The 24,104-nt window shown below is 41.9% G+C and overlaps 1 protein-coding gene across 2 annotated transcripts in view; it reads right to left on the bottom strand.

Moving 5' to 3' along the window:
• Positions 1 to 74: 74 nt before the first annotated feature.
• The window catches only part of LOC121715306 (serine/threonine kinase-like domain-containing protein STKLD1), a 46,854-nt gene continuing 22,824 nt past the window's right edge, over positions 75 to 24,104 (bottom strand). Inside the window, exons 12-19 of one of the 2 annotated variants that reach the window (XM_042100889.1) lie at positions 20,141 to 20,278; positions 19,091 to 19,231; positions 5,157 to 5,285; positions 4,561 to 4,689; positions 4,029 to 4,157; positions 2,304 to 2,444; positions 1,861 to 1,940; positions 75 to 211 (exon numbers count right to left, since the gene is read on the bottom strand). In XM_042100889.1, the coding sequence (XP_041956823.1) occupies positions 143 to 211; positions 1,861 to 1,940; positions 2,304 to 2,444; positions 4,029 to 4,157; positions 4,561 to 4,689; positions 5,157 to 5,285; positions 19,091 to 19,231; positions 20,141 to 20,278 (956 nt within the window). In that variant the 3' untranslated portion in view covers positions 75 to 142. The remainder of the gene's footprint in view (positions 212 to 1,860; positions 1,941 to 2,303; positions 2,445 to 4,028; positions 4,158 to 4,560; positions 4,690 to 5,156; positions 5,286 to 19,090; positions 19,232 to 20,140; positions 20,279 to 24,104) is intronic. The other variant, XM_042100890.1, reaches the window with a different exon arrangement.

The raw sequence follows: 24,104 nt of genomic DNA, 5'->3' as shown, positions 1-24,104 counted from the left end.
CTCCAATCACAATTAACCGTGCATGGATTGCTTTATATAAATAAATATAAATGACAAATAAGTCAATACAAATATAACATGACCAAACATTTATTAAGAATACATTGTTAACTGAAAATAATCCATCCTTGGGTAGACTCTGTCATGACAAGGAAGCCTTCTCCATCTCCCTCAGCCTGGACAGGGTCAGCTGGATCAACATCTTCAGGTCCTGATGAGAGAAGAGTGGTGAACGATGAATGGAGGAAGATGCTATAATGGTCTCACCCCAGGGACCATGCAGCGGCATGACAGCTTGCAGACCAGCTCACCTAGGCTCAGAGACTACCTTAGCTCTTCTGAATAGACACCACCATAGTTCCCCTAGGCTCAGAGACTACCTTAGCTCTTCTGAAGACACCACCATAGTTCCCGTAGGCTCAGAGACTACCTTAGCTCTTCTGAATAGACACCACAATAGCTCACCTAGGCTCAGAGACTACCTTAGCTCTTCTGAATAGACACCATAGTTCACCAAGCTCAGAGACTAGACACCAAATCAGCTCATTGAAGCTCAGAGACTGGCTCCTCTGAGTAGAGACCACAGCACACAGCAGCTCAACAAGGTCCAGAGACCACACCAGCTCAACAAGGTCCAGAGACCAGAGACCACACCAGCTCAACGAGGTCCACAGACCACACCAGCTCAACGAGGTCCAGAGACCACACCAGCTCAACGAGGTCCACAGACCACACCAGCTCAACGAGGTCCAGAGACCACACCAGCTCAATGAGGTCCAGAGACCAGAGACCACACCAGCTCAACTAGGTCCACAGACCACACCAGCTCAACGAGGTCCAGAGACCACACCAGCTCAACGAGGTCCAGAAACCAGAGACCACACCAGCTCAACAAGGTCCAGAGACCACACCAGCTCAACAAGGTCCAGAAACCAGAGACCACACCAGCTCAACAAGGTCCAGAGACCACACCAGCTCAACGAGGTCCAGAGACTAGAGACCAGGGTTCCTACACATTTTGCATTTCAAAATTCCATACTTTTTCCATACTCAAATTTCCAAACTTCTCGGTAGATTTTTCTGACCATATTCTCGACATTGCGGCCACTTCTGGTTTGGGATAACTCGGTGAAAACAAAGATATGGACAACTGAAGTGAACTAAAAAATGACACTTAATATTCGTCTATTTAGCTGGGTCATTTTTAGTTATATCATAGGTGTATCTTGACGATGGGGACTGACAGTTAAGCTACACAACAGTAGGAATGGTTCATTATGACCTGAGTGAAGTGATTAGTACTGCAGATGCAATAGTCTGGAAACACAAATATTTCTCCATACCCTTGTTTCTTTTTTCCATACTTATCCAGACCTGGAAATTACTAAAATCAAATTCCATACTTTTCCAGGTTTTTCATACTGCGTAGGAACCCTGAGAGACCACACAAGCTCAACGAGGTCCAGAGACCACACCAGCTCAACGAGGTCCAGAGACCAGAGACCACACCAGCTCAACAAGGTCCAGAGACCAGAGACCACCAGAGACCAGAGACCACACCAGCTCAACGAGGTCCAGAGACCAGAGACCACACCAGCTCAACAAGGTCCAGAGACCAGAGACCACACCAGCTCAACGAGGTCCAGAGACCACACCAGCTCAACGAGGTCCAGAGACTAGAGACCAGGGTTCCTACACATTTTGCATTTCAAAATTCCATACTTTTTCCATACTCAAATTTCCAAACTTCTCGGTAGATTTTTCACCAGCTCAACGAGGTCCAGAGACCAGAGACCACACCAGCTCAACGAGGTCCAGAGACTACCTTAGCTCTTTTGAGTAGAAGCCAGAGCTGCTCACCTCATCTGCAGCAGAGTCAGCTTCAATCTGCTTCAGATCCTCCTGAGCACCAACAGAAATCAGCTCTTCCAGCACCTCAGCTGCAAACAACAGCCAAACAGTCTTTTATGGATTGACCAAATAACTAATAAATTAATAAACGAGGTAATTAATTAAGTAGTAATTAACTATTAACTATTAATTAAGTAGTAATTAACTATTAACGTGACAGCTAAACTAGAGAAGCTAGGCTTTGTGTTAACAACATACTGTAAGTCATGGTTTATTTCCCATAACACACACTGATTGAAATGTATGCTGTTTGCATGTTGCAAGTCGTTAAGAATAAAAGTATGAGGGGAATGAAAAACTTATATTATCGTTCTTGTTGTTGTGGTTATTGTCATTATTGTTATCATATATAGTATTCGTTTTAAGTTTGTGGTTTTGCTGTTTGTACGGACCGTGCTCAGTCATGGCCGCCAGAACTCGGACCATGCAGTGGCTCAGCTGTGGGTCGCTGGGATACTGTCGCCATGCCTCCCTCATCACGACAATGCCACTTCCGCCGCCGGGGGCAACCAGGACACGCAAACATGCTACCTCTGCAAAAACACAACCACGTAAGACACAAAATGAAAAGCCTTTAAGATGACGTTACACATGAGACACAAAATGAAAAGCCTTTAAGATGACGTTAAACATGACCTTTACAAAGCCTTTCACATGACCTTTACAAAGCCTTTCACATGACGTTTACAGACCTTACACTGTCAAACAGTACTAAAACATAAAGCCTTTCACATGACGTTTGCAGACCTTACACTGTCAAACAGTACTAAAACATAAAGCTCTCGTTAACCTCTCCACTCCTGCCAAGACAAGACAACGCTAAAGAGACAGCACTAAACACTAAAGATGCTGCATCCACTGGACCTGGAGGTTTGTATGGTATAAGATTGAACGTAACACATAGAGTCCCCACTAACAACAACTGGAGGTTTGTATGGCATCAGATTGTACATAAACCATAAGAGTCCCCACTAATAACATAGTCTCCCCACTAATAACATAGAGTCCCCACTAATAACAGAGTCCCACTAATAACATACAGTCTCCCCACTAATAACATAGAGTCCCACTAATAACATAGAGTCCCTCACCACTAATAACATAGAGTCCCCACTGATAACAACTAAGAGTGTGTCTCCCTTCAGATTGCCCATCAACTGGACATTAAGGTTTTCATGTTTTCATAGAGAAAGGGCTGAATTAAGGTTTTCATACAGTACTGAAAATAGGGCTGAATTATGGAAAATATGCGATTTGATTTGCAATATATTTTTTGAAAGTCAAGCTTCAGTTCAAAATAGTCTTCATTCCGTGACTCTGAAATAGTGGCTTGCTTCACTCATCTGATTGGGCAAGACCTGCACTACTTCTGAATAGACCTCTGAAGTTCGCCTACAAAAAAGAACCAAATCGGCCATCTTTGCCCATATAAGGAGATCCGGTTGTTAATTGAAGCTAACTACCTATGGCAAGTTGCAAGGCAAGTTAGCTCTGGGGTAGCAAAAATCTAAGTGTGCCGCCTTCACGTACCGGAGATCACAGTATCCACTCGAAGGCAGAGGACAAAAGTGTGTTCAGGAAAACGTCTGCATTTCAGACTTTTTCATCCCCGCCGGAGTTTAACAGGTGTGATAAATCAAAATCCCCATGTTATTTTCCCATAGGAAAAATCGCCAGATACCGGATGTCAAAGATGGCAGCTTTTTTGTAGGCAAACTTCAGAGGTCTATAGTAGCTTGCTTCACTCGTCTGATTGGCCAAAATAGGATGAAGAGGATGTGCTACTCGTTCACTGTACTGCTGCCTGAGGCACTGTCAAGTTTGTTTGTTGAGTCGGCTCAGGCCAGCTGCTGCTTGTCAGTAGGGGGTTTGCACTGTAGGCTGCCTTTGTTTGCTTGGTAGTACATCACCTCTGGTAAACCCCAAACTCATAGTCGCAAGCTGTATAGGTTATGATTACTTGCAGCCTAGTTGTATTAGTGTACATTTCATTTACACTTAAAAAAGCCCTAACTGAAAACACAAGACAGCGTAAAAACCAGTTGGAAACACAAGACAGTGTAAAAACCAGCTGAAAACACAAGACAGTGTAGAAACCGAACAGCCGCTGTGCTCACTGGACATGTGGGTGAGGTTGACCAGTGCCAGGAAGGCGTGCTGCACCAGGGTGGGCAGGCGGGAGTGACCTCTCAGGGCCTGCAGCAGCACCAAGGTCGCGTCTTCAACGTCCTTATCCTCGAACGTCTCTGAGATGGTGCAGGAAGGACAGAGGATAAAACAACACATTGGAATGACACACTCAATACCTTCATCTCACCTAGACTGGGCGCTCAATACGTCAGCTAATAAACATAAACATTTATCAAGGGTAGCACTCAACAGTACATTTCAAACTTTTTATTCACTCCATGTGAAGGTTAGGGGAACAAGTTAGTTAGCAGTTGCATCTCACCACTTAGCGTTAACCTGTGACCTTGTGGACTAGTTTGTCTATGACCTTCTAGACTAGTTTGCTTCTGCCATAATCAATTAATCTGGCTACATTAAACATATGAGCAACATGAGAGTCCGTCCGTTTACGTGTTGTCAATGTCGCCTCCGCATAAACGCCCACTTCTGCAGGTCAAAGGTCAAACCCTGAGTTCTCACCTCGGACAGAGAGGGACAGCAGCGCGGCACACACGGCCCCCATCACCACTCCTTCCTGCGGGTGTGTCTCCGCGGCAACACACACGGCCTCCACACAGCCCCACAGATGCACGCCAGCCGGGGGCTCATCTGCAAGGCAAGGTCAAAGCAAGGTCAAGGCAAGGTCAAGGTCAAGGTCAAAGTCAACGCAAGGGCAAGGCAAGGTCAAGGCACGGGCAAGGTCAACGCAAGGGCAAGGTCAAGGCAAGGTCAAAGAAAGGTCAAGACAAGGTCAAGGCAAGGTCAAAGCAGGGCAGGGTCACCGGTGCAGCACAATGAGATATTCTGGAACAGGTGTGACACAGATCTGGGGTGGTTCCGGCAGATAATCTGTATAAATTGATTTAGTATTGATAATCTGTATAAACTGATTCAGTATTGATAATCTGTATAAACTGATTCAGTATTGATAATCTGTATAAAATGATTCAGTATTGATAATCTGTATTGATAATCTGTATAAACTGATGTGAATTTTCATGTCAACAAATAACAGCTAGGAGTTTGTGTACAAGGCAGGGTTAGATAAAAAAAGAACCCCCCCCCCCGGTACTGACGTGTTTCCAGAGCTCTCCAGATGCATCTGCAGGTGTGGCAGATGATGGGCTGGTGGTGGGAGAAAGCCTTGAGTGCTCGGACCGCTTGACCCACGCCATTCAGCTCCAGAAACGACCTCGCTGACCGGGCTGCACAAACACACACACACACACACACACACATCAATGCCATTCGCTCGGACCGCCTGGCCCAGGCCACTCAGCTCCAGAAATGACCTTGCTGACCGGGCTGCACACACACACACACACATCAGAGCCATTCGCTCGGACTGCCTGGCCCACGCCGTTCAGCTCCAGAAACGACCTCGCCGACAGGGACACACACACACACACACACACACACACACACACACCAGAGCCATTCACACACACAACATATGCTTCCTTCACGCTGGACTGCTCAAAATAAAACATACTTTTGTCACATTGCTGAAAGGAACTTGCTACTTAGAATCATATAGATCTGGAATACTATAGATAAATCACATGCACTGCATTTTTATGGCCCATGTATAATAGACAGAGTGGACTACAGTGTAATGTAATGTAACTACAAAAATCTCACACTCCAACAACTAGACAAAGCGGGCATCAAGGGAATCCCTTCAAACATTATCACAGAGAGAGAGGGGGGGGGGGGTGAATGAAAGAGAGAGAGGGATAACTTTCCCTTCAAATATTATCAGAGAGAGAGAGAAAGAGAGGGAGAGAGAGAAAAAGAGAGGGAGAGAGGGGGGAAGAGTGAAAGAGAGAGAGAGGGATAGCTTTCCCTTCCAATATTATCAGAGAGAGAGAGAGAGAGAGAGAGGGAAAGAGAGAGAGAAAGAGAGAGAGAGAGAGGGAGAGAAAGAGAGAAATATAGAGAGAGAAAGAGAGAAATAGATAGAGAGAGAGAGAGAGAGAGAGAGAGAAAGAGAGAGAAAAAGAGAAATAGAGAGAGAGAGAGAGAGAGGGAGAGAGAAATAGAGAGAGAGAGAAAGAGAGAAAGAATTTTAACAGCTCTTTATTACAAAACACACGATCAGATTACCATAAAACCATCACTCTTTTTAGAAAAACTGAAAATCAAAGAAAATAACCTGAAAAAAATCATTCATTATCGACCAATGAGCATATTGCTCCACTTTGGCACCATTCTTCTTCAAAAGAATTAAAATCACCTTTTGTTTCATAAAAGTCAAATTCTAATTTTACTCTTGATTTCACCAGGCGAATAAAAATGTCAATTACATCATGATCAGAGTCTTTTTCAATCTTATTCTTCCTACTTATATAAATGGCCATCTTAGCATTCCCAAAGATATAATTAATCATTTCACACTTGCAACGTTCTTTCTGAACATATTTAAACCCCAATATGAAGGTCTGAATAGAGAAAATCTCTCCAAAACACTCTAATAGCTTTGCCAGCAACTTAAACAAAGGTGGCAGTCTGAAACAATTTGAGTAGGCATGAAAAACAGTCTCTCTCTCCAAACAAAAAGGACATTCATGGCTTACATTTTGATTTAAAACAGAAATAAAAGAGTTAACTGCCAAAATACCAGCAGTAACCTCCGTTGTAAATCCCCAGCTCTTTTAGTTAATGGTGGTTTGTATAGAGATTTCCACTCTGGTGGAACAGTACTTACTAAACCAAAAGTAGAACGCCAAGGTGTGTCAACCTTTCCATTTAGTCTTTCTTTATTTATCACTTTAACACAGTTCTTGTAAAGACATTTACCATTGACTTCGCTAAAATCTATTTCTTTTGGAGGGGGCAAAAAAATACCTTTACAATCATTTAATTTCGGTGTAAGTGACAATTCAGGAAAAGGGTCTTCTCTATCACTAATCAAAACGGCATCAACATATTTCTTTATCATTTTGCGCTCACGTGATGTTAGTTCTGTTCTCCAGCAATGCAAGATCTTATCCACCATGCGCAAGGACCTCACTCCCATGCGTACAGCCAGTGTGGCACTGTCCCTAAGAGAGCCTGATACATCCACCAAATGACGCAAACGTGTAAGTCCAGTACTGCATAAATAACTGTTCAATCCAGGCATTACATTCTTTGAAATGTCCAGTCTTGATCCATAGATTAGAGGCTCCTCTAGGAGCCAATGCAAAGAACCAGTCTCTTCCGCTCGGCTAACATTAAATAAACCCCAGATCTTAAAAAGTCCTTTATAAAAAACAGGTAAATCAATACAATGTATTGCATGAGGATCCAGGAAAAACAAAGATTTGTCTAAACCCAAACCACTCACATTATGCATGATTTCACAAGCCACAGGCCTCCAAACAAGATCTTCTGGCCCAGTAAGAAACCTCTGAATGAACTGAAGCCTAAAAGCAGCTGCTCTACTGGGCAAATGGATTAAACCCTGGCCACCTTCTTTCTTTGGCAAATATAAAACACTCTGAGGGATCCAATGTAACTTATCCCAGAAGAAATCTATTAGGGTTGACTGGATCTTCATTAAAAGACCTGATGGTGGATCTAAAACAGCCAGCCGATGCCACAAAAAGGATGCCACTAGATTGTTGATAACCAGACAGCGTCCCCTATATGACATCTGAGGTAATAGCCACGTCCATTTTTTTAAACGTCCCTTCACTTTTTCAATGACTCCATCCCAATTCCTTTGTACAGTATTATCATCTCCCAAAAAGACACCCAGATATTTGAAACCCCCTTTTTTCCAATTTAACCCTTCTGGGAGTTTGGCTGGTCATTTTGATCATTGACTACTACAACCAAATCATCGGCATACGCTGATAAACAAAAAACCTTTTCACAATTGGACAGAGAAAAGCCAGTCATTTTACACCTTAATTTGTGAAGCAAAGGTTCTATTGCCATTGAATAGAGCATTCCAGACAATGAACAACCTTGTCTTACACCTCTTAGTGCTTTAAAAGGGGGACACAAACCACCATTAACTTTCACTATACTCTCAATGTCATTATAGAGCACCTTAATTAAATTAATAAAACCCGAATTGAATCCAAAAGCCTCTAACACCCCCCATAAATACTTATGCTCAACTCTGTCAAAAGCTTTTTCCTGATCCATGAAAACAAATCCAAAATTCTTTTTTAATTTACTAGAAACTTCAATCGCATCTCGGACAAGGAAAATGTTGTCAAAAATTTACCTTTCAGGAATACAGTAGGTTTGATCAACATGTATTATTTGTTCCATCACTTCTCTCAATCTAGTTGCTAGTGCTTTGGAACAGGCCCGTCGCTAGAAGGCAAGCAAACCAAGCAATTGCTTGGGGCCCCGAGCTGGCCAGGGGCCCCAAGACAACGACTGGTTAAGAATAAAATACAACGACAAACTGTGAGTGCCCCTTTGATAGTCAATGCAGTAAAGTGCAACGACACTGTTACCGGCAATACCGGGATCCCCCACAAGGGGGCCCCTCTCAGTAGTCGCTGACAGCAGCCAGCCAGAGGTTCGTGAGCTCTGCTGCCGCGAAAATATAAAACCTCGGCAGTCATAAATGAAGCGGAGTTATGCGTCCGGAAGACAGAAAAGAAAGAAGAGAAAGGAAGAGAATGACAAGAAAAAACAAGATAGTGGTAAGTGATATATTACACTGGATAAAATAGCTCTACTTGTCTTGTACAAATGGTGTAATGTCGCAGCAGGAAGGCTAGCCTAGCAAAAAATGTTTATGTTAACTACCTGCCTGAGGGCCCATGCTGCTTGTAACAAACTAGAACAGTTAGCGCATTTTTTTTTTCTCTCGAACGGACGGAATATGGTTACATACTGTAATATGTTTATTAACGGGATAAGGAAGACGCAGATCTGTTCCAGAATCACTGTTTATCGTATTTAACATTGCTATAGCTTTGTAATAGGTTTTGATGAAAGTGGCATAGCTTCTCTGCTATACTAATTATTCGACCGTGATAATCTATTTACCAAATGGGGGTTAGGAAAACCACATGATAATTTCCGTGCATCAAAGCAGACTGGAACATTCATGTCTAGCAGTATTCATGCACGCCAGCTGTTTACTGTCTTTAAAGCACCAGGTGCGTCTGTCTAATTCTCAAACAGCAGAATGCTTAAATGCTATGTTAAGCTACAAGTAGGCCTAGGTCAATGTATAACATTAGCTTGGGATGTTTTTATAGTAAGCATTGGTAGTTGTGAAGCTGCATCCCTTCTAAATATCAAAATATGGAAATGCTAACATATCTTTTCTTTCTCCCTCAAGGTGCTTTGCTTAAATGTCTCAGCCCTCAGGCTCTTCCTAAGGATACCCCCACTGATGAAGGTAGAGTGAATTTCTCTCACTGAGCTGAGCTGTTAATGACCTTTTTCTATGCTAACAGTGAAATGGTCAAACGTACTTCACAGGTAATTTCAGATTTTTTTTCAATTATTTTCCAAGGTACACCATCAACTTCATCCTCCATTCATGAGGAAGAAGCTGACATTGGATTTTATGGTACGGTGGTGTTTTTGCAAATGTTCAAATGTTCAAAATGTTCAAAACTAATGCACAGTATATATATGCAACTGCAGTATTTGCACTGTCAAAATTTTGTATTTATATAAACTGTGGGTGAACTTAAACTGTATGGCTATGCGGTGGTTCCTGTAGGCTTTGCGTGCGGTGCAGGGGGGGGGGGGGGGCTCCATGTCCATTTTGCTTGGGGCCCCCAAATTCCTTGAAACGGCCCTGCTTTGGAAAACATTTTAACATCAATGCACAGGAGAGACACTGGGCGCCAATGCTTCAGGTCGGTCAAGTCACCTTTTTTTGGTAACAGTGTCAACACAGCCCTTCGACAGCTCAGAGGAAGGATTCCTTTCTCTATACTGTCATTCAGCACTTCATGGAGATCTTTCCCCAATACTGACCAAAAGCCTTTGTAAAACTCAACTGGCAGTCCATCAATACCAGGAGCACGTCCATTTTCCATACCCATAAGGGCAGTATAGAGTTCTTTCAATGATAAAGCTCCATCCAGCATCTTTGCTGAAGCCTTTGAAAGCGTTGGCAAATCATGAAGGAAACCACGTTCAATCTCCTGATTTCCAACCAATTCACTTTTAAAAAGTTCTGAGTAAAAACTCCTTTCTCGTTGTCTTATTTCATTTGGCTTAGTCAACAATGTTCCTGTTTCTGGTCGCACAGCATGAATTAACTTTTTTCTTCCATTTTTCTTCTCTAAATTAAAGAAATACTTAGACGGAACATCCATTACAGATACATTTTGTATTCTTGAGCGGATCAAAGCGCCCTGTGTTTTTCCCCCCAAAATCTCAGCCAATTCCACTTTTTTACTTTTAAGTAATTCTATTTGCTCTGAATTGGTCTCTACTGACATTGAAAGTATATTTTTGACATACATGTTTAATTTGAATTTTTGCTACATCCCACCATTGTTGCAAAGAGGGAAAAAAAGGCTTCTCCAACTTAAAACTCTCCCAAAAAACAGCAAAAGCTTCTCTAAAAGTTTGATCGTTCAACAACATCTTATTAAAATGCCAATAAGCACTTTTTGGTTTAACCGCAGATTTTATAAGTACACAACATGCCATGCAATGGTCAGAAAAACCAACAGGACTAATATAGGAACATCGAAAAGCACTAAAAAAATGCTTAAAACAGTACATTTGGTCCAGTCTTGCCATTGATAAAGAATTATTACGACAATGAGACCAACTATATTGCCTTTGTTTTTTGTGAAAAGATCTCCATATGTCAATCAATTCATATGCTTCAATTAACTCAATAACACGCTTGCGAGAGGCTGCATGAGGTTCTACATGATTTCTATCTAAAATATCAGCAGTACAATTAAAATCACCACCCAGAAACAGAAAATCAGGACTATTACATGCACCAAGAACATCACCAAGCTTATCCAAAAAACACGTCCTCTCTACAGCTAAGGTAGGAGCATAAACACAAATGAAAACAAAAACATCATTTTCAAAAACTGCTTTTACTTTCAATAGTCTTCCTTTAACCACCTCTTCCACATCATAAGAATATGGAAGAAACGACTTTGAAAAGAGGATAGCAACACCTCCACTTAAGGACGTATTGTGACTGAGTATGGCACGCCCATCCCACTCCTTCACCCGATCAACTTCATTAGTTAAGTCGCTATGTGTCTCTTGAACATCAATATTTTTCTGCTTAATTCATCCAATTCTGCTCTTTTCCTCACGTCTCTGGCCCCATTCAAATTCAGAGTAGCGACTCTAACTTCACCCATTTCAAAAAAAGAAAGTAACCAAAAAAAAGACAAAGAAAATAAACATACATATTTTACTGAGTATCACCATCATTTCCAGTCGGTTCTCCTTTTTTCAACTTCTTAACCAAGCGAAACATCTCTTGGTCGGTAAAACCTCCGTCCTCATTTGTCCTCATTAGATATGTGGCATCATCAATGAACTGTTGTATATTGGAAAAATAATCCTCAACCTTGACATTACGCACAAATTTGGTAGTCTGTAAAAAATGGCTTATCTCCTGAGTGGAGTACACGACAACTAACGGTTGAGAAAGCTCTTGTGATTGTGAACTTGACAAACTAGAATCAGTGGAGTAACCATCGCTCTTATCTGTAGTTGGTAGCTCAACATCAATGTCTTTTTTCAATTGTTTTGTAGCTTTATTACTAGAGGATTTCTTTCATTTATTTTTGGGAATTTTGAAAATATTTTCCTCTCGGACCGTTTCACTGCCAGCCACCTCTGCTTGTGTACGAGCTCTCTTATTAACCAACTCTGCAGCCTCTAGGCCTACAGTCTCCGTAACCCCGGCAGGTTCACAAGAACTGCTCTCATCCATGATCACATCAGCTGGTGCGGGCGCAGCCAAAATTATTTCAGACTCTGCTATTTTTTTTATTTCAGCGGCTTCGTTCGATTCGGTCACTTTTTCTGTCACATTCTCTTTCTCAACCACGTTTGATAAATCCGGTGTCGGCACATGTAATTCTACCACTACAGACACAGACTCTGCACCACCAGCCGTAATAGTGGGCGGGTCAGATGGCTCAGTTTCCTCACCAATTTCAGAATAATTTGCAGGTGCATCAGTTTGTTCCTTTACATTATTCCTTTACTTTTTTGTTTGGGCAAGCACGAACCAAATGTCCATGTCCACCACAACCAAAACATTTCATGGAGTCTGATGTTGCAAAAACAGTGTAATCATAGCCATCAACATTAAACTTAAACACTGCGCTAAAATCACAGTCCTGTTTCAGAAACATATGCACCTGGTGTCTAAAAGACACCATATGGCTCAACAAAGTTGACTTGCATCCCACAGGTATTTTCTTAACTTGAGACACCACTTTGCCATACTTTCGAAAGTTCTCTGATTAACACCTCATCTTTTAAGAACGGTGGCACGTTAGACAATGTGATTTTCTTAGATGGGCTGCTAAGTGAAAGAACAGGGGCAAGCCAACCATCAATTTCAATTCCAGATTGAACAACTTCATAGGCTTTTTCGATTGTACTCAAAAAAACAACGATCGCATTGTTCATTCTAGATGCCGACAATACATTCTCGTATCCAACAATTTTACTCACCGCTAAACTACACGCTTCCACACTAACACTAGACGCCACTTTAACGCCATGCCGTCTGGTAAGACAATCAAGTTTTGATTTAGGAGTTGCCATACTACCCAGCTTAATGCTGGCAGCAGATTCTCAAGTCAATTAACAAACAATACTATCGAACAAATAAATATTTAAACAAACAAAAAGATAGAATGTAAAGGGCACTCACTCAAGCAGTCGGCCTCCAGTCACACTCACACTCTGCACACACACTCACTTCCGCTCAAAGAGAGAGAGAGAGAGAGAGAGAAAGAGAGAGAAATAGAGAGAGAGAAAGAGAGAGAAAGAGAAAGAGAGAGAGAGAATTGAATTTGAATTTCAAAAACCCTTTATTACATTCTTGCCACAAAGTATTTACATGATCACTTTGTCACAATGTACAGTCACATTAAAGATAAAATAAATAAATAAATAAAATCAAGGAGCAAGTCAAGTTTTCTCCAAGAAATGTGCAAACTGCAATTCGCCATCAGCAACCATACACAACACACTATCATAACACCAAATTTCTTCAAAAGATTCAAGATTCATCATGGCTTTGTAGAAATGAAAATCAATTAACATGCGAGACCTCACAAGTATTGAGAAGACCATTACTAGGTCATCACTAGATGTTTGCTCAATTTTGTTTCTACGACTAACATAGATTGCCATTTTTGCTTGACCTAAGAGAAAGTTTATCAGCTGACATTTGAAACGATGTTTCCGCACATATTTAAAACCCAAAATAAAAGTCTCCATTGAAAATGTTTCATTAAAATGATTAAAGAGTGACTGTAGAACCATGAATAAAGGTGTTAGCCTTACACACTGCATGAAAGCATGAAACACAGTCTCTCTCACAAAACAAAATGGGCACTCTTGACCCACAACAGGATTCAACACTGAAACAAAGGCATTGACTGCAATTGCTCCATGCAGAATCCTCCATTGTAAATCTCCACATTTTTTGGCTAAGGGTGACTTGTATAGTGCTCTCCACTGGGGTCGGACATCATCCCCCATTTGTAAAACAGCACACCAAGGTGTTTCCACCCTCTTGTCCAAAGACTTTTTGTTAAAAGACTTCACACACAGTTTATATAAACACTTGCCAGTAGCTGGCTTCTGACCCAAAAGAGACAATTGATCAAAATTCAAGTAAGAACCAGTACAACCTGTCAAATTTGGTGACAATGAAATATTGGGAAAAGGATCATTACAGTCTGAACTGCACAGCCCTCTGAAGTTGTCTGCCAACAACTGCAATTGTTCTCTTGTTAGGGAGGCCCGCCATTTCTCAAGTAGCTGAGCTACTATTCGAATAGATCTCATCCCCAGTTGACTGGCAACTTGTTCAGCGTTAACAAGATCTGGTCCTGCTAACTTAAGTAAACCCTCCATAGTAATGACTCCAGACCTAAGAAGGCTATGTGTGATTGTGGGAAGAGACTTTTCAAGAGACATATCTAAAACAGAACCATAGATTAGGGGCTCCTTTAAAAGCCAATACAAAGACTCTGTGCTTCCTGTGCGTTGCACTGTTAAAAGGGACCAAACTTTAAACAAATTACGATAAAACACAGGAAGTTTGTTGATATTCAATCTTTTTGGATCCATCCAAAACAAAGTTCTGTCCAGCCCCAGTCCATCAAAAGTCTGTAAAATGGCACACGCCACATATTTCCAGCTGGAATCCAGAGGCCCCATGAGAAGACGCTGGACGAACTGCAACCGAAAGGCAGCTGTCCTACTTTGTAGGTGCACAAGTCCATGTCCACCTTCCTCTTTAGGTAGGTATAAGATGCTCTGTGGAACCCAGTGAAGTTTATCCCAGAAGAAATCCACTAGGATTGACTGGATTCTTGACAGCAACTGTGCTGGAGGGTCCACACAAGATAACTGATGCCAAAGGGCGGATGCCACCAAATTATTGATAATAAGGACACGCCCCTTGTAGGATATCTTATTTAAAAGGAATTTCCATTTATCAAGGCGGCCCTTTACCTTTTCAACAGCCCCATCAAAGTTCTTTTGAATAAACATTTCATCCCCTAAAAAAACACCAAGATATTTAAAACCACTCCTGGCCCAATGTAAGCCAGCTGGAAGACTTGGCTCATTTAACCATGTCCCGACCAGCATAGCTAAACTTTTGGACCAGTTTACTCTTGCTGAGGAAACAACATTAAAATCATCAAAAATCTCTAACATAGTGTTTATGTCTCTTTGACCATTCACAAGTACTGCAACATCGTCTGCATAAGCTGACAGTTTAAAAACACTTTCACACGCTGGAATTCTCACCCCCACCAGCTCTTTCCTCAACTTCATCAATAGGGGTTCAATTGCCAGAGTGTACAACATACCAGATAAGGCACAACCTTGTCTGACCCCCCTGTGGACTTTAAAAGGAGCACACAAGTCACCATTAACCTTTAAAATACTCTCAATGTCACAATACAGAACTCTAATCATATCAATAAACTCTGGGCAAAAACCAAAGGCTGCCAGAGCACTCCACAAATAATTGTGCTCTACACGATCAAAAGCTTTTTCTTGGTCAATGGATACTAAGCCGAATTTCAGGTTAAACAGCTTACCTACATCAAATATATCCCTGATCAATGAAATGTTATTTTGAATCAGCCTACCTGGCACACAGTAGGTCTGGTCAGGATGAACAACCTGCTCCACAACTTCACTCAATCTATTAGCCAACGCTTTAGAGAGCAATTTATATTCAGTACAGAGGATTGACACAGGTCTCCATGATCTTATGTCATTCAAATCCCCTTTTTTGGGGAGCAAAGTGAGTATTGCCCTCCGGCAGCTCAGTGGCAACCGCCTCCTGGCAAGACTGTCGCTGAGAACAGTCAGCACATCCTCACCCACTTCTGACCAAAAGGACTTATAAAAGTCCACCGGTAGACCATCCAACCCTGGTGCCTTTCCACACTCCATACTCTGGAGGGCTCTCTGCAGCTCCTCTAGGGTCAAAACCCTTCCAAGGACTGCATTCGCCTCTTCGGCCACCTGGGGTAGGTTCTCAAAGAAGGACTGGTCATCCACCTGAATATCCGAGCTCTCACTCTTATATAGGTCTTCGTAAAAACTGACTGCTCTCTGACGTATTTCAGCCAGATTGGACAACAGAACTCCATCCTCAGAAAGCAGTGAGTGAATGAACCTCCTCTGTCCATTCTTTTTTTCCAAATTAAAAAAGAATTTAGAAGGAGCGTCCATCAATTCCACACTCTGAAAGCGGGACCTGACCAGAGCTCCCTGTGCCTTTATGCCTAGCAGGTCAGCCAATGATTTCTGCTTCGCTTTAACGTTTGCTGTGTAAGTCTGGTTGCCAGTTTGTTCAGCTAAATGCTGGAGTTCAATTATTTCCTTTTCAAGTTTCATCATTGAACGAGTTATGTCCCTTGTGACACTGAAAGTATAATCCTGACACAGTTGTCTTATTTGTGATTTACCAAAGTCCCACCACTGTTGCAACGAGCTAAAAGATGGCTTTGTGTTCTTAAAATCCTGCCAAAACAGTCTAAATACCTCTCTAAAATGGCCATCCGATGACAAGTTATTATTAAAATGCCAATAAGCACTTTTAGACTTTACAGAACTCAAAGAAAGAGAACAAAAAACCAAACTGTGGTCTGAAAAACCAACTGGGATGATCACACATTTCCTAAACAAACTCAGCTGATGCTTAAAACCATAAAACCTGTCCAGTCTAGCCAATGACAAAAGGTTATTGTAGGAGTGAACCCATGTGTATTGCTTCTGAGTACTGTGAAAGTTCCTCCAGACATCAACAAGCTCATTTGCATTCATCAGTTCTATGAGTCTTCTGCGTGAGGGCATGTGTGGCTCTACATGATTCCTATCCATTGCATTTTCAGTACAATTAAAATCACCTCCCAGGAGTAAAAAATCCTCAGATTCACAATTGCATAGAGCATCATTTAGCATATTCAAGAAAAGCATTCTATCAATTGGTGTAGTGGGTGCATAAACACACAAAAAAACAAAGAAATTGTTTTCAAATTGGGCTCTGACTTTTAGGAGTCTACCCTTGACTAATTCCTCAGTCTGGTAGGAAATGGGAGTAAAGGTCCGAGAAAACAGAATGGCAACCCCACCACTATTGGAAGTGTTGTGACTTAAAATAGACAGGCCATCAAACTCACTTGCCCAGTCAGCAGCAATTGAGGCGTCAGAATGAGTTTCTTGAGCAAGAAGCACATCAAATCTATTCTTCTTAATCGTTTCAAACAACAAGGCTCTCTTGCTTCTTTCCCTGGCCCCATTTAAATTTAAAGAAGCAATTCTGATTTCACCCATGATAAAAAGAAAAAAATATAAGAGTTGTGTACACGCCATCATCATAATACATGTGAAAAATAGACTAACATCAGACATCGCTATTTAACAAAACGTTAATCTTGGTCATTATCTTTTTGAGACGGAAGCACTCTGGATTTGTAAAGCAGCCCTCACCCAAAAAAGATTTCGTTTTCGTGGTGAACTGCTCCACATCAGGGAAGTAGTCGTCAATCCGAACATTTCTCATATGTTTTGTTTTTGTCAAGAAGGATTTTATGTCTTCCACACTATAATCGCAACTAGCAAACCCACTATGACGTAAGCTACAGGTAACGCTACAGTCAGAGAAATCACTTTCGCATTCGTTATCTGTGCCGCTAAGATCTGTTAAATTATCGCTCTTTTTAGTCCTTTTAGATCTCTTTCTTTTGGGGGGCATTTTAAAAACATTTTCCTCCGTCTCAATGAGGGATTCATCTAGAGACGCAAGAACTTGGTCATAATTGACAGCAGAAGCACTGCTCTGCGAGTTCTGTGTGGACTGACTCTCAGATTCTGCGTTCACTGCGTCATCTGTGGGAGAACTTTGTTCTCGGCCTACTGGCTTATCAATCGGGGTTACCCCGTTAACCTCTTCCCGCAAAAGGGAAGCATGATCTGCCCCTACTGACTCGGCTGAGGCAGACGAAGGCCCACTGGATACAGCGGGTGCTGCAATCGCAGCAGTAGACGCACCCATTTCGGTAGACTGCTCATCTACCACAATTTCATTAGGCATAGGCCTACTGGTGTTTTCGTGATTTATTTGCACATCACTCGAATTCCCCTTTGCCTTAGGACACGCACGAACAAGGTGCCCTGATTGCCCACAACCAAAGCACTTCATGACACTTGTTGAAGCATAGATAACATAACTGAAGTTATCCACCTTCACGTTTAGAGTTAGGTCCAAATCATCTTTGTTATCTTTTAAAATCATAAATACGGATCGCCTGAACGACACTACGTGTTTCAGAAGTGGGGATTTGCTTCCAATTGGAATCTTTTTAATTGCGGAAACCAATTTACCATACCGTGATAAAATTTCAGCCAAAACCTCATCTTTAATAAATGGGGGAACATTTGACGAGGTCACTTTGATGGAGTGGAGAGAGGAAGGACGACAGTAAAAATGCCGTCAACCACTAAACCCCTTTCAACCAGCTCACTAGCCAACTCAACCGTGCCCAAAAACAGCACAATCGCATTGTTCATGCGGGCCGCTGACAGAATATTGTCATGCCCTACAACTTCTCCTGCTGCTAAACTACAAACCTCTACACTGGCATTCGATGCTATTTTAACAGCATGACGCCGCGTAAGTTTTTCAAAACTCTCCATACCTGGGGCGGCTGCAACCAAACACTGGAAGCAGACGTCCAGGTAAAACAAGTAACAACAAAACCCCACGCCAGTGATACTTATACTAACCCAAACAGAACCAACCCTTAACACTATAAAGAAGAAAAAAAAATAATAATAATAATAATAAGGAGATAGAAAAGATAGCAAAAAGATAGAAAAACGCTGTTCCTGGCACAGCGGCCAACAGTCACACTCACTCAAACGCTCGGCTCCGCCCACTCACTCCGACATGCGCACAAAGAGAGAGAGAGAGAAAGAGAGGGAGAGAGAAATAGAGAGAGAAAGAAAGGGAGAGAGAAATAGAGAGAGAAAGAAAGGGAGAGAGAAATAGAGAGAGAGAGAGAAAGAAAGGGAGAGAGAAAGAGAGAGAAAGAGAGAAAGAAAGGGAGAGAGGGAGAGAGAGAGAAAGAGAGAGAGAGAGAGGGAGAGAGAAATAGAGAGAGAGAGAAAGGGAGAGAGAAATAGAGAAAGAGAGAGAGAGAAAGAGAGAGGGAGAGAGAGAAAGAGAGAGAGAGAGAAAGAGAGAAATATAGAGAGAGAGAGAGAGAGAAAGAGAGAGAGAGAGAGGGAGAGAGAGAAATAGAGAGAGAGAGAGAGAGAGGGAGAGTGAGTTTACCATTTTCAGATAGGATGAAAAGGAGGCGGAAGGCTTCGGTCAGCAGCTCAGGTTGTCCATCGTGGACGTCCATTGCAGACAGCACACAAGAGATGACGCTGTCGTCATACACACACTGCTTCTGGGCACCACTCTCCTCCCCTGAGAGCAGAAAACAGGACACACAGCAGGAGGGTTCAGGAGGACAACAAGGGTTAACTAGACCACACTTCCCACAATCAAGGGTTAACTAGACCACACTTCCCACAAACAAGGGTTAACTAGACCACACTTCCCACTTCCCACAAACAAGGGTTAACTAGACCACACTTCCCACTTCCCACAAACAAGGGTTAACTAGACCACACTTCCAACAAACAAGGGTTAACTCACTGCAAAAAAATGATATCTTACCAAGTGTTATAATCTTATATTAAGATAAAAAATCTAGTTAGTATTGTTTTTAGTAAAAAGATACTTACCCTGAGCTCTCTTGTAAGATTATTTGACTTAAAATAAGTCAAAAACTTCTTAAATTTACTTGAGTTAATTAAGACATTGTTTTTATGTCTTAATTGATCTGCCAGTTGAGTAAGTAAATTTACCTTAAATGATCAATCTTGTCTTAAATTAAGATAACATTGTTTACTTCACTGGCAGATACATTTACTTGTTTTTATGTCTTAATTTAAGAAGCTCAAAGTAAGTCTCTTTATACTAAAAACAATACTAACAGTGCTAGACCGCATTTCCAACAAACAAGGGTTAACTAGACCGCATTTCCAAGTTAGCCAGACAATATACAGTATATTTAATATATTAAAGAATATTACTAGATATTATATAGCCTGCTATGTGATGTATATTATAGATATAGATAAGATAAAATGATTTGTGAATACGGACCCTGATGGATAGGTAGTCCTACCTGCCTCCACACACATACACCTGATGGATAGGTAGTCCTACCTACCTGCCTCCACACACATACACCTGATGGATAGGTAGTCCTACCTGCCTCCACACACATACACCTGATGGATAGGTAGTCCTACCTGCTTCCACACACACCTGATGGATAGGTAGTCCTACCTGCCTCCACACACACCTGGAGCATCTGGCAGGCTCGGAGCTGGACGGCAGCGGAGTCCTTGTGGGCCATCATGGTGAAGCAGGTCGCTCTGACCACCTCATCCTGACGACCCGTCACTGTGGACACAACACAGCAGGAAGTGACCTCGCAGCACAAAAGGAAGTGATCTTGCACGCTTCCTTAATGTCAGGACAAGTAAGGTGATGATGACACATAGGGCCTCTTTTTCCTGGACATCACATGACTAGTTCCTGATGTGCTCTGAATGGACATTCTTGCCAAGTTGTTCACAGATGATTGAAGTTCTCCAGGCAGCAATCTTTTGCCCAATAGTACCAATGAGAAAGTGTCTGACATCTCTTAGCAGCACTGACATCTTTCAGCAGCACTGACATCTTTCAGCAGCACTGACATCTCTCAGCAGCACTGACATCTCTCAGCAACAATGCACACTCAACACATCTCTCAGCAGCACTGACATCTCTCAGCAACACTGCACACTCAACACATCTCTCAGCAGCACTGACATCTCTCAGCAGCACTGACATCTCTCAGCAACACTGCACACTCAACACATCTCTCAGCAGCACTGACATCTCTCAGCAACACTGCACACTCAACACATCTCTCAGCAGCACTGACATCTCTCAGCAACACTGCACACTCAACACATCTCTCAGCAGCACTGACATCTCTCGGCAACACTGCACACTCAACACATCTCTCAGCAGCACTGACATCTCTCAGCAGCACTGCACACTCAACACATCTCTCAGCAGCACTAGGCTCGGGTATCGAATATCGAGTATTGGTTGGAACCGGTACTATCTTTGCGATTTTCCCGGAATCGTTCAAAAGTTTAAATTTCGATTCCAAGTTTCCATTCCCAGTCCGCCGACCAGAAGAAGAAACAGCTGATAATCAACGAAGAAGCGCATAGTTCATAGAAGTAAAATTCATGTTGAAGGTCAGACTATTTCATTCAGAAAGCAGGGTTTCCGCGGATCCTTAAATAGTCTTAAATACAACTGAATTTTCGAAAGAGAGGTATTAAATGTGCGTATGGTACCGCCAGCAAGTGCAAGAGAGCGAGTGACGTCTCAATCCAGTTTTGTGTATTTAAAACGCAATTGTAGGCCTATAAGTGAATAGGCTATTAGGCTACGGGAGGAAGTATAGTGGTTGCAGAGTGAAGATGTTTTTCACAGGTGTGGTTAAAGGTGTGAAAACGGTAATAATACAGTAGGCCTACTGTATGTAGCCTACAAAATAATATGCCTGACGTTTTCGTGGTGTAGCTGAGGCCAGAGAGATATACAGGTAGCCTACGTGGACTGAGGAAGCCTACGGTAGAATGAGCGGGAGAAAGAGCGATAGGTTGGCCATACGTTCGAATTTAGGCCGGACATATGGATATTAAAAGCCCTGTCCGGCGTCCGGCGCAGCCTCAAGCCGGACGCTCATTTGTTTTCCTTTTTGGAGTTGCGCTTGGCATCTAAAATCGTTGCTCGACGCAGCATCGTACGCGAAGACTGCTGGTCAAATTATGTGCAGTGCTTCGCAATCAGGAGGAAATACTGTATGTTAAGTTGATCTGTTTGCATCTTTCCAGCGTGTGTTGCTGGCCTAGCCTAGGGAAGAACATATCTGTCTAAGTTATAGCCTAATAGCCTACCTGTAATATCTGCCAGCAGCTTGCTTGCCAACGTTTCCCAGTAGGCTAGGCCTACTTCGCAAAAGTTGTGAACTATAACCGCATATTTTTTGAATGTCGGCGACTGGCTACATAAAAGAAAACGTGCGTTCATAATACGTGCGTGCTTGAGATGAAACCAGCAGTTTTCAGCAGGATCATGCGAGGAGGACCTGTCTCTTAATTAATTTAAAACAAGTCAATGGTTTTACAATGTTTCAGTGAAGCTTTGGTTGGTTTAGATACAACTGGTATGCAAAATGTAAAGTAGTGGATTAACTTTAATTTGCTGTGCTGCATATTGGACAATAGATGCACATAGTAAATTATATAAAGTAGGCTTATTAAAATATGTAAATAGCTTAGTCTAACTTTGAAAAAAATATTGAAGGGAATCCAGTCCAGTGGACATGTATTTGGCAAGTAGCCTAGGCTATTACAGACACAGGTGAAGAACTGTCAACCTCAGCAGTAAGCAAAACCAAATATGTACAGCCAGCTTCAAAAGCAAGCAGCCCAGACCCTAAAATTGGGCATTTATAGCTTTGAAGGTAATTCACACACAATTATTTTTCTTTCGCCAAAATATATTTGGTAACTTCTGTAGACATCCAAAATGGGGTGGGGGTTAAAATTAGTAGGAAAAAAAAACTATTGCATAAACAGTCATATATATCTTTTTGCCGTGGTATAGTCTTAAGTTTCATTTAGATGTCTTGAAAAGGTCTTAAAAGTCTTTACATTTGCACTTGAAAAATGTGCAGATACCCTGAGAAAGACCATTGGTTAGCTAGCTCATTTAAAATATCCTAAACTTTTTTTTGACCTTGCCTTTAAAAAAATCGGAATCGAGAATCGTTAGGAACCGGAATCGAAATAAGAAATCGGAATTGGAATCGGAATCGTTCAAATTCAAACGATACCCAACCCTAAGCAGCACTGACATCTCTCAGCAGCACTGCACACTCAACACATCTCTCAGCAGCTCTGACATCTCTCAGCAGCACTGACATCTCTCAGCAACACTGCACACTCAACACATCTCTCAGCATCACTGACATCTCTCAGCAACACTGACATCTCTCAGCATTACGGAAACTTACCGGAAACTTTCAATGGGAAGTTAAACTGGGGAATTTTGGGAATATTCCAAATTGGAAACTAAATTAAAGGAAATTATGGGACTTTAACTGGGAATTTTGATAATTCATACTGTTTCATATACAAACATTAACATTTTGTTTCGTAATAAGCAATATGATTTGTTTGTTCGTATTTTCACTTAGCTTAGCATACAAAGCTAGCTACCATGCTAGCGGAAATCCCATTCTCTACCTATGGTTTACTAGTGTGCTAAGCTAGCAACACTGAAACCACTGAACTGCCCAAGATAAACCACGCCACTCGACAACAAAATCCGATTGGTTGGAACATTAACTGACTATCAGTTTGTTCAGTTAAAATCCCAGAAAATGGCAAAAAGTTGTCAAACTTAATCAGACAGATTAATCGTCCCATTACAGTTTATGCAAAATGACGTACACCCATTTGAATGAGGACAAAAGTGACGACAAGCCAATAACTGGGCAACTCTGTTTGCAAACTTCCCTCAGTTTCACACCAGTTATTCCCACATGAGATGACATTTTCACTGGGAATTGATTTTCCCCATGCACATGAACGCACCATAGGTTTCCTTTATGTCTAGTAGCCTATGCTGATTACTGTTTGCATGGGATTGACGTATGTGCAGGGTAGAAATTTGACTGAAATTTCATTAAATCAGGTTGTTTTAACTAATATTATGCTGCAAGATGGGGTTTTGTCCACTACATTTAAGTTCCCTGCTATAGACTAACTTGCCATATTAAAAATTCCCAGTTTATTCCCATTATTTCCTGTTTATTCCCATATATTCCTGTTAATTCCCATGGAAAGTTTCCAACTTTGAAAATTCCCGGTATTTTGCAACCCTACTCAGCATCACTGACATCTCTCAGCAACACTGACATCTCTCAGCATCACTGACATCTCTCACATCTCTCAGCAGCACTGACATCTCTCAGCAGCACTGACATCTCTCAGCAGCACTGCAAGTGTTTATTTATTTACACACATTGCCTGCTGGAGGACATCCTCCACACAACTGCATACTCGCCCACCACTACAGTAGGCTACGGAGCATATAAGCAATGTCACAGTAATGTAGGCTAAGAACGCAGCCTGGACTATTGCCACTCGTAACAGCA

Source organism: Alosa sapidissima, chromosome 8, assembly GCF_018492685.1.
Source record: "Alosa sapidissima isolate fAloSap1 chromosome 8, fAloSap1.pri, whole genome shotgun sequence".
NCBI lineage: Eukaryota > Metazoa > Chordata > Actinopteri > Clupeiformes > Clupeidae > Alosa > Alosa sapidissima.
The sequence above is the reverse complement of the archived record's forward strand: the minus strand, read 5'-3'. Positions and strand labels throughout refer to the sequence as shown.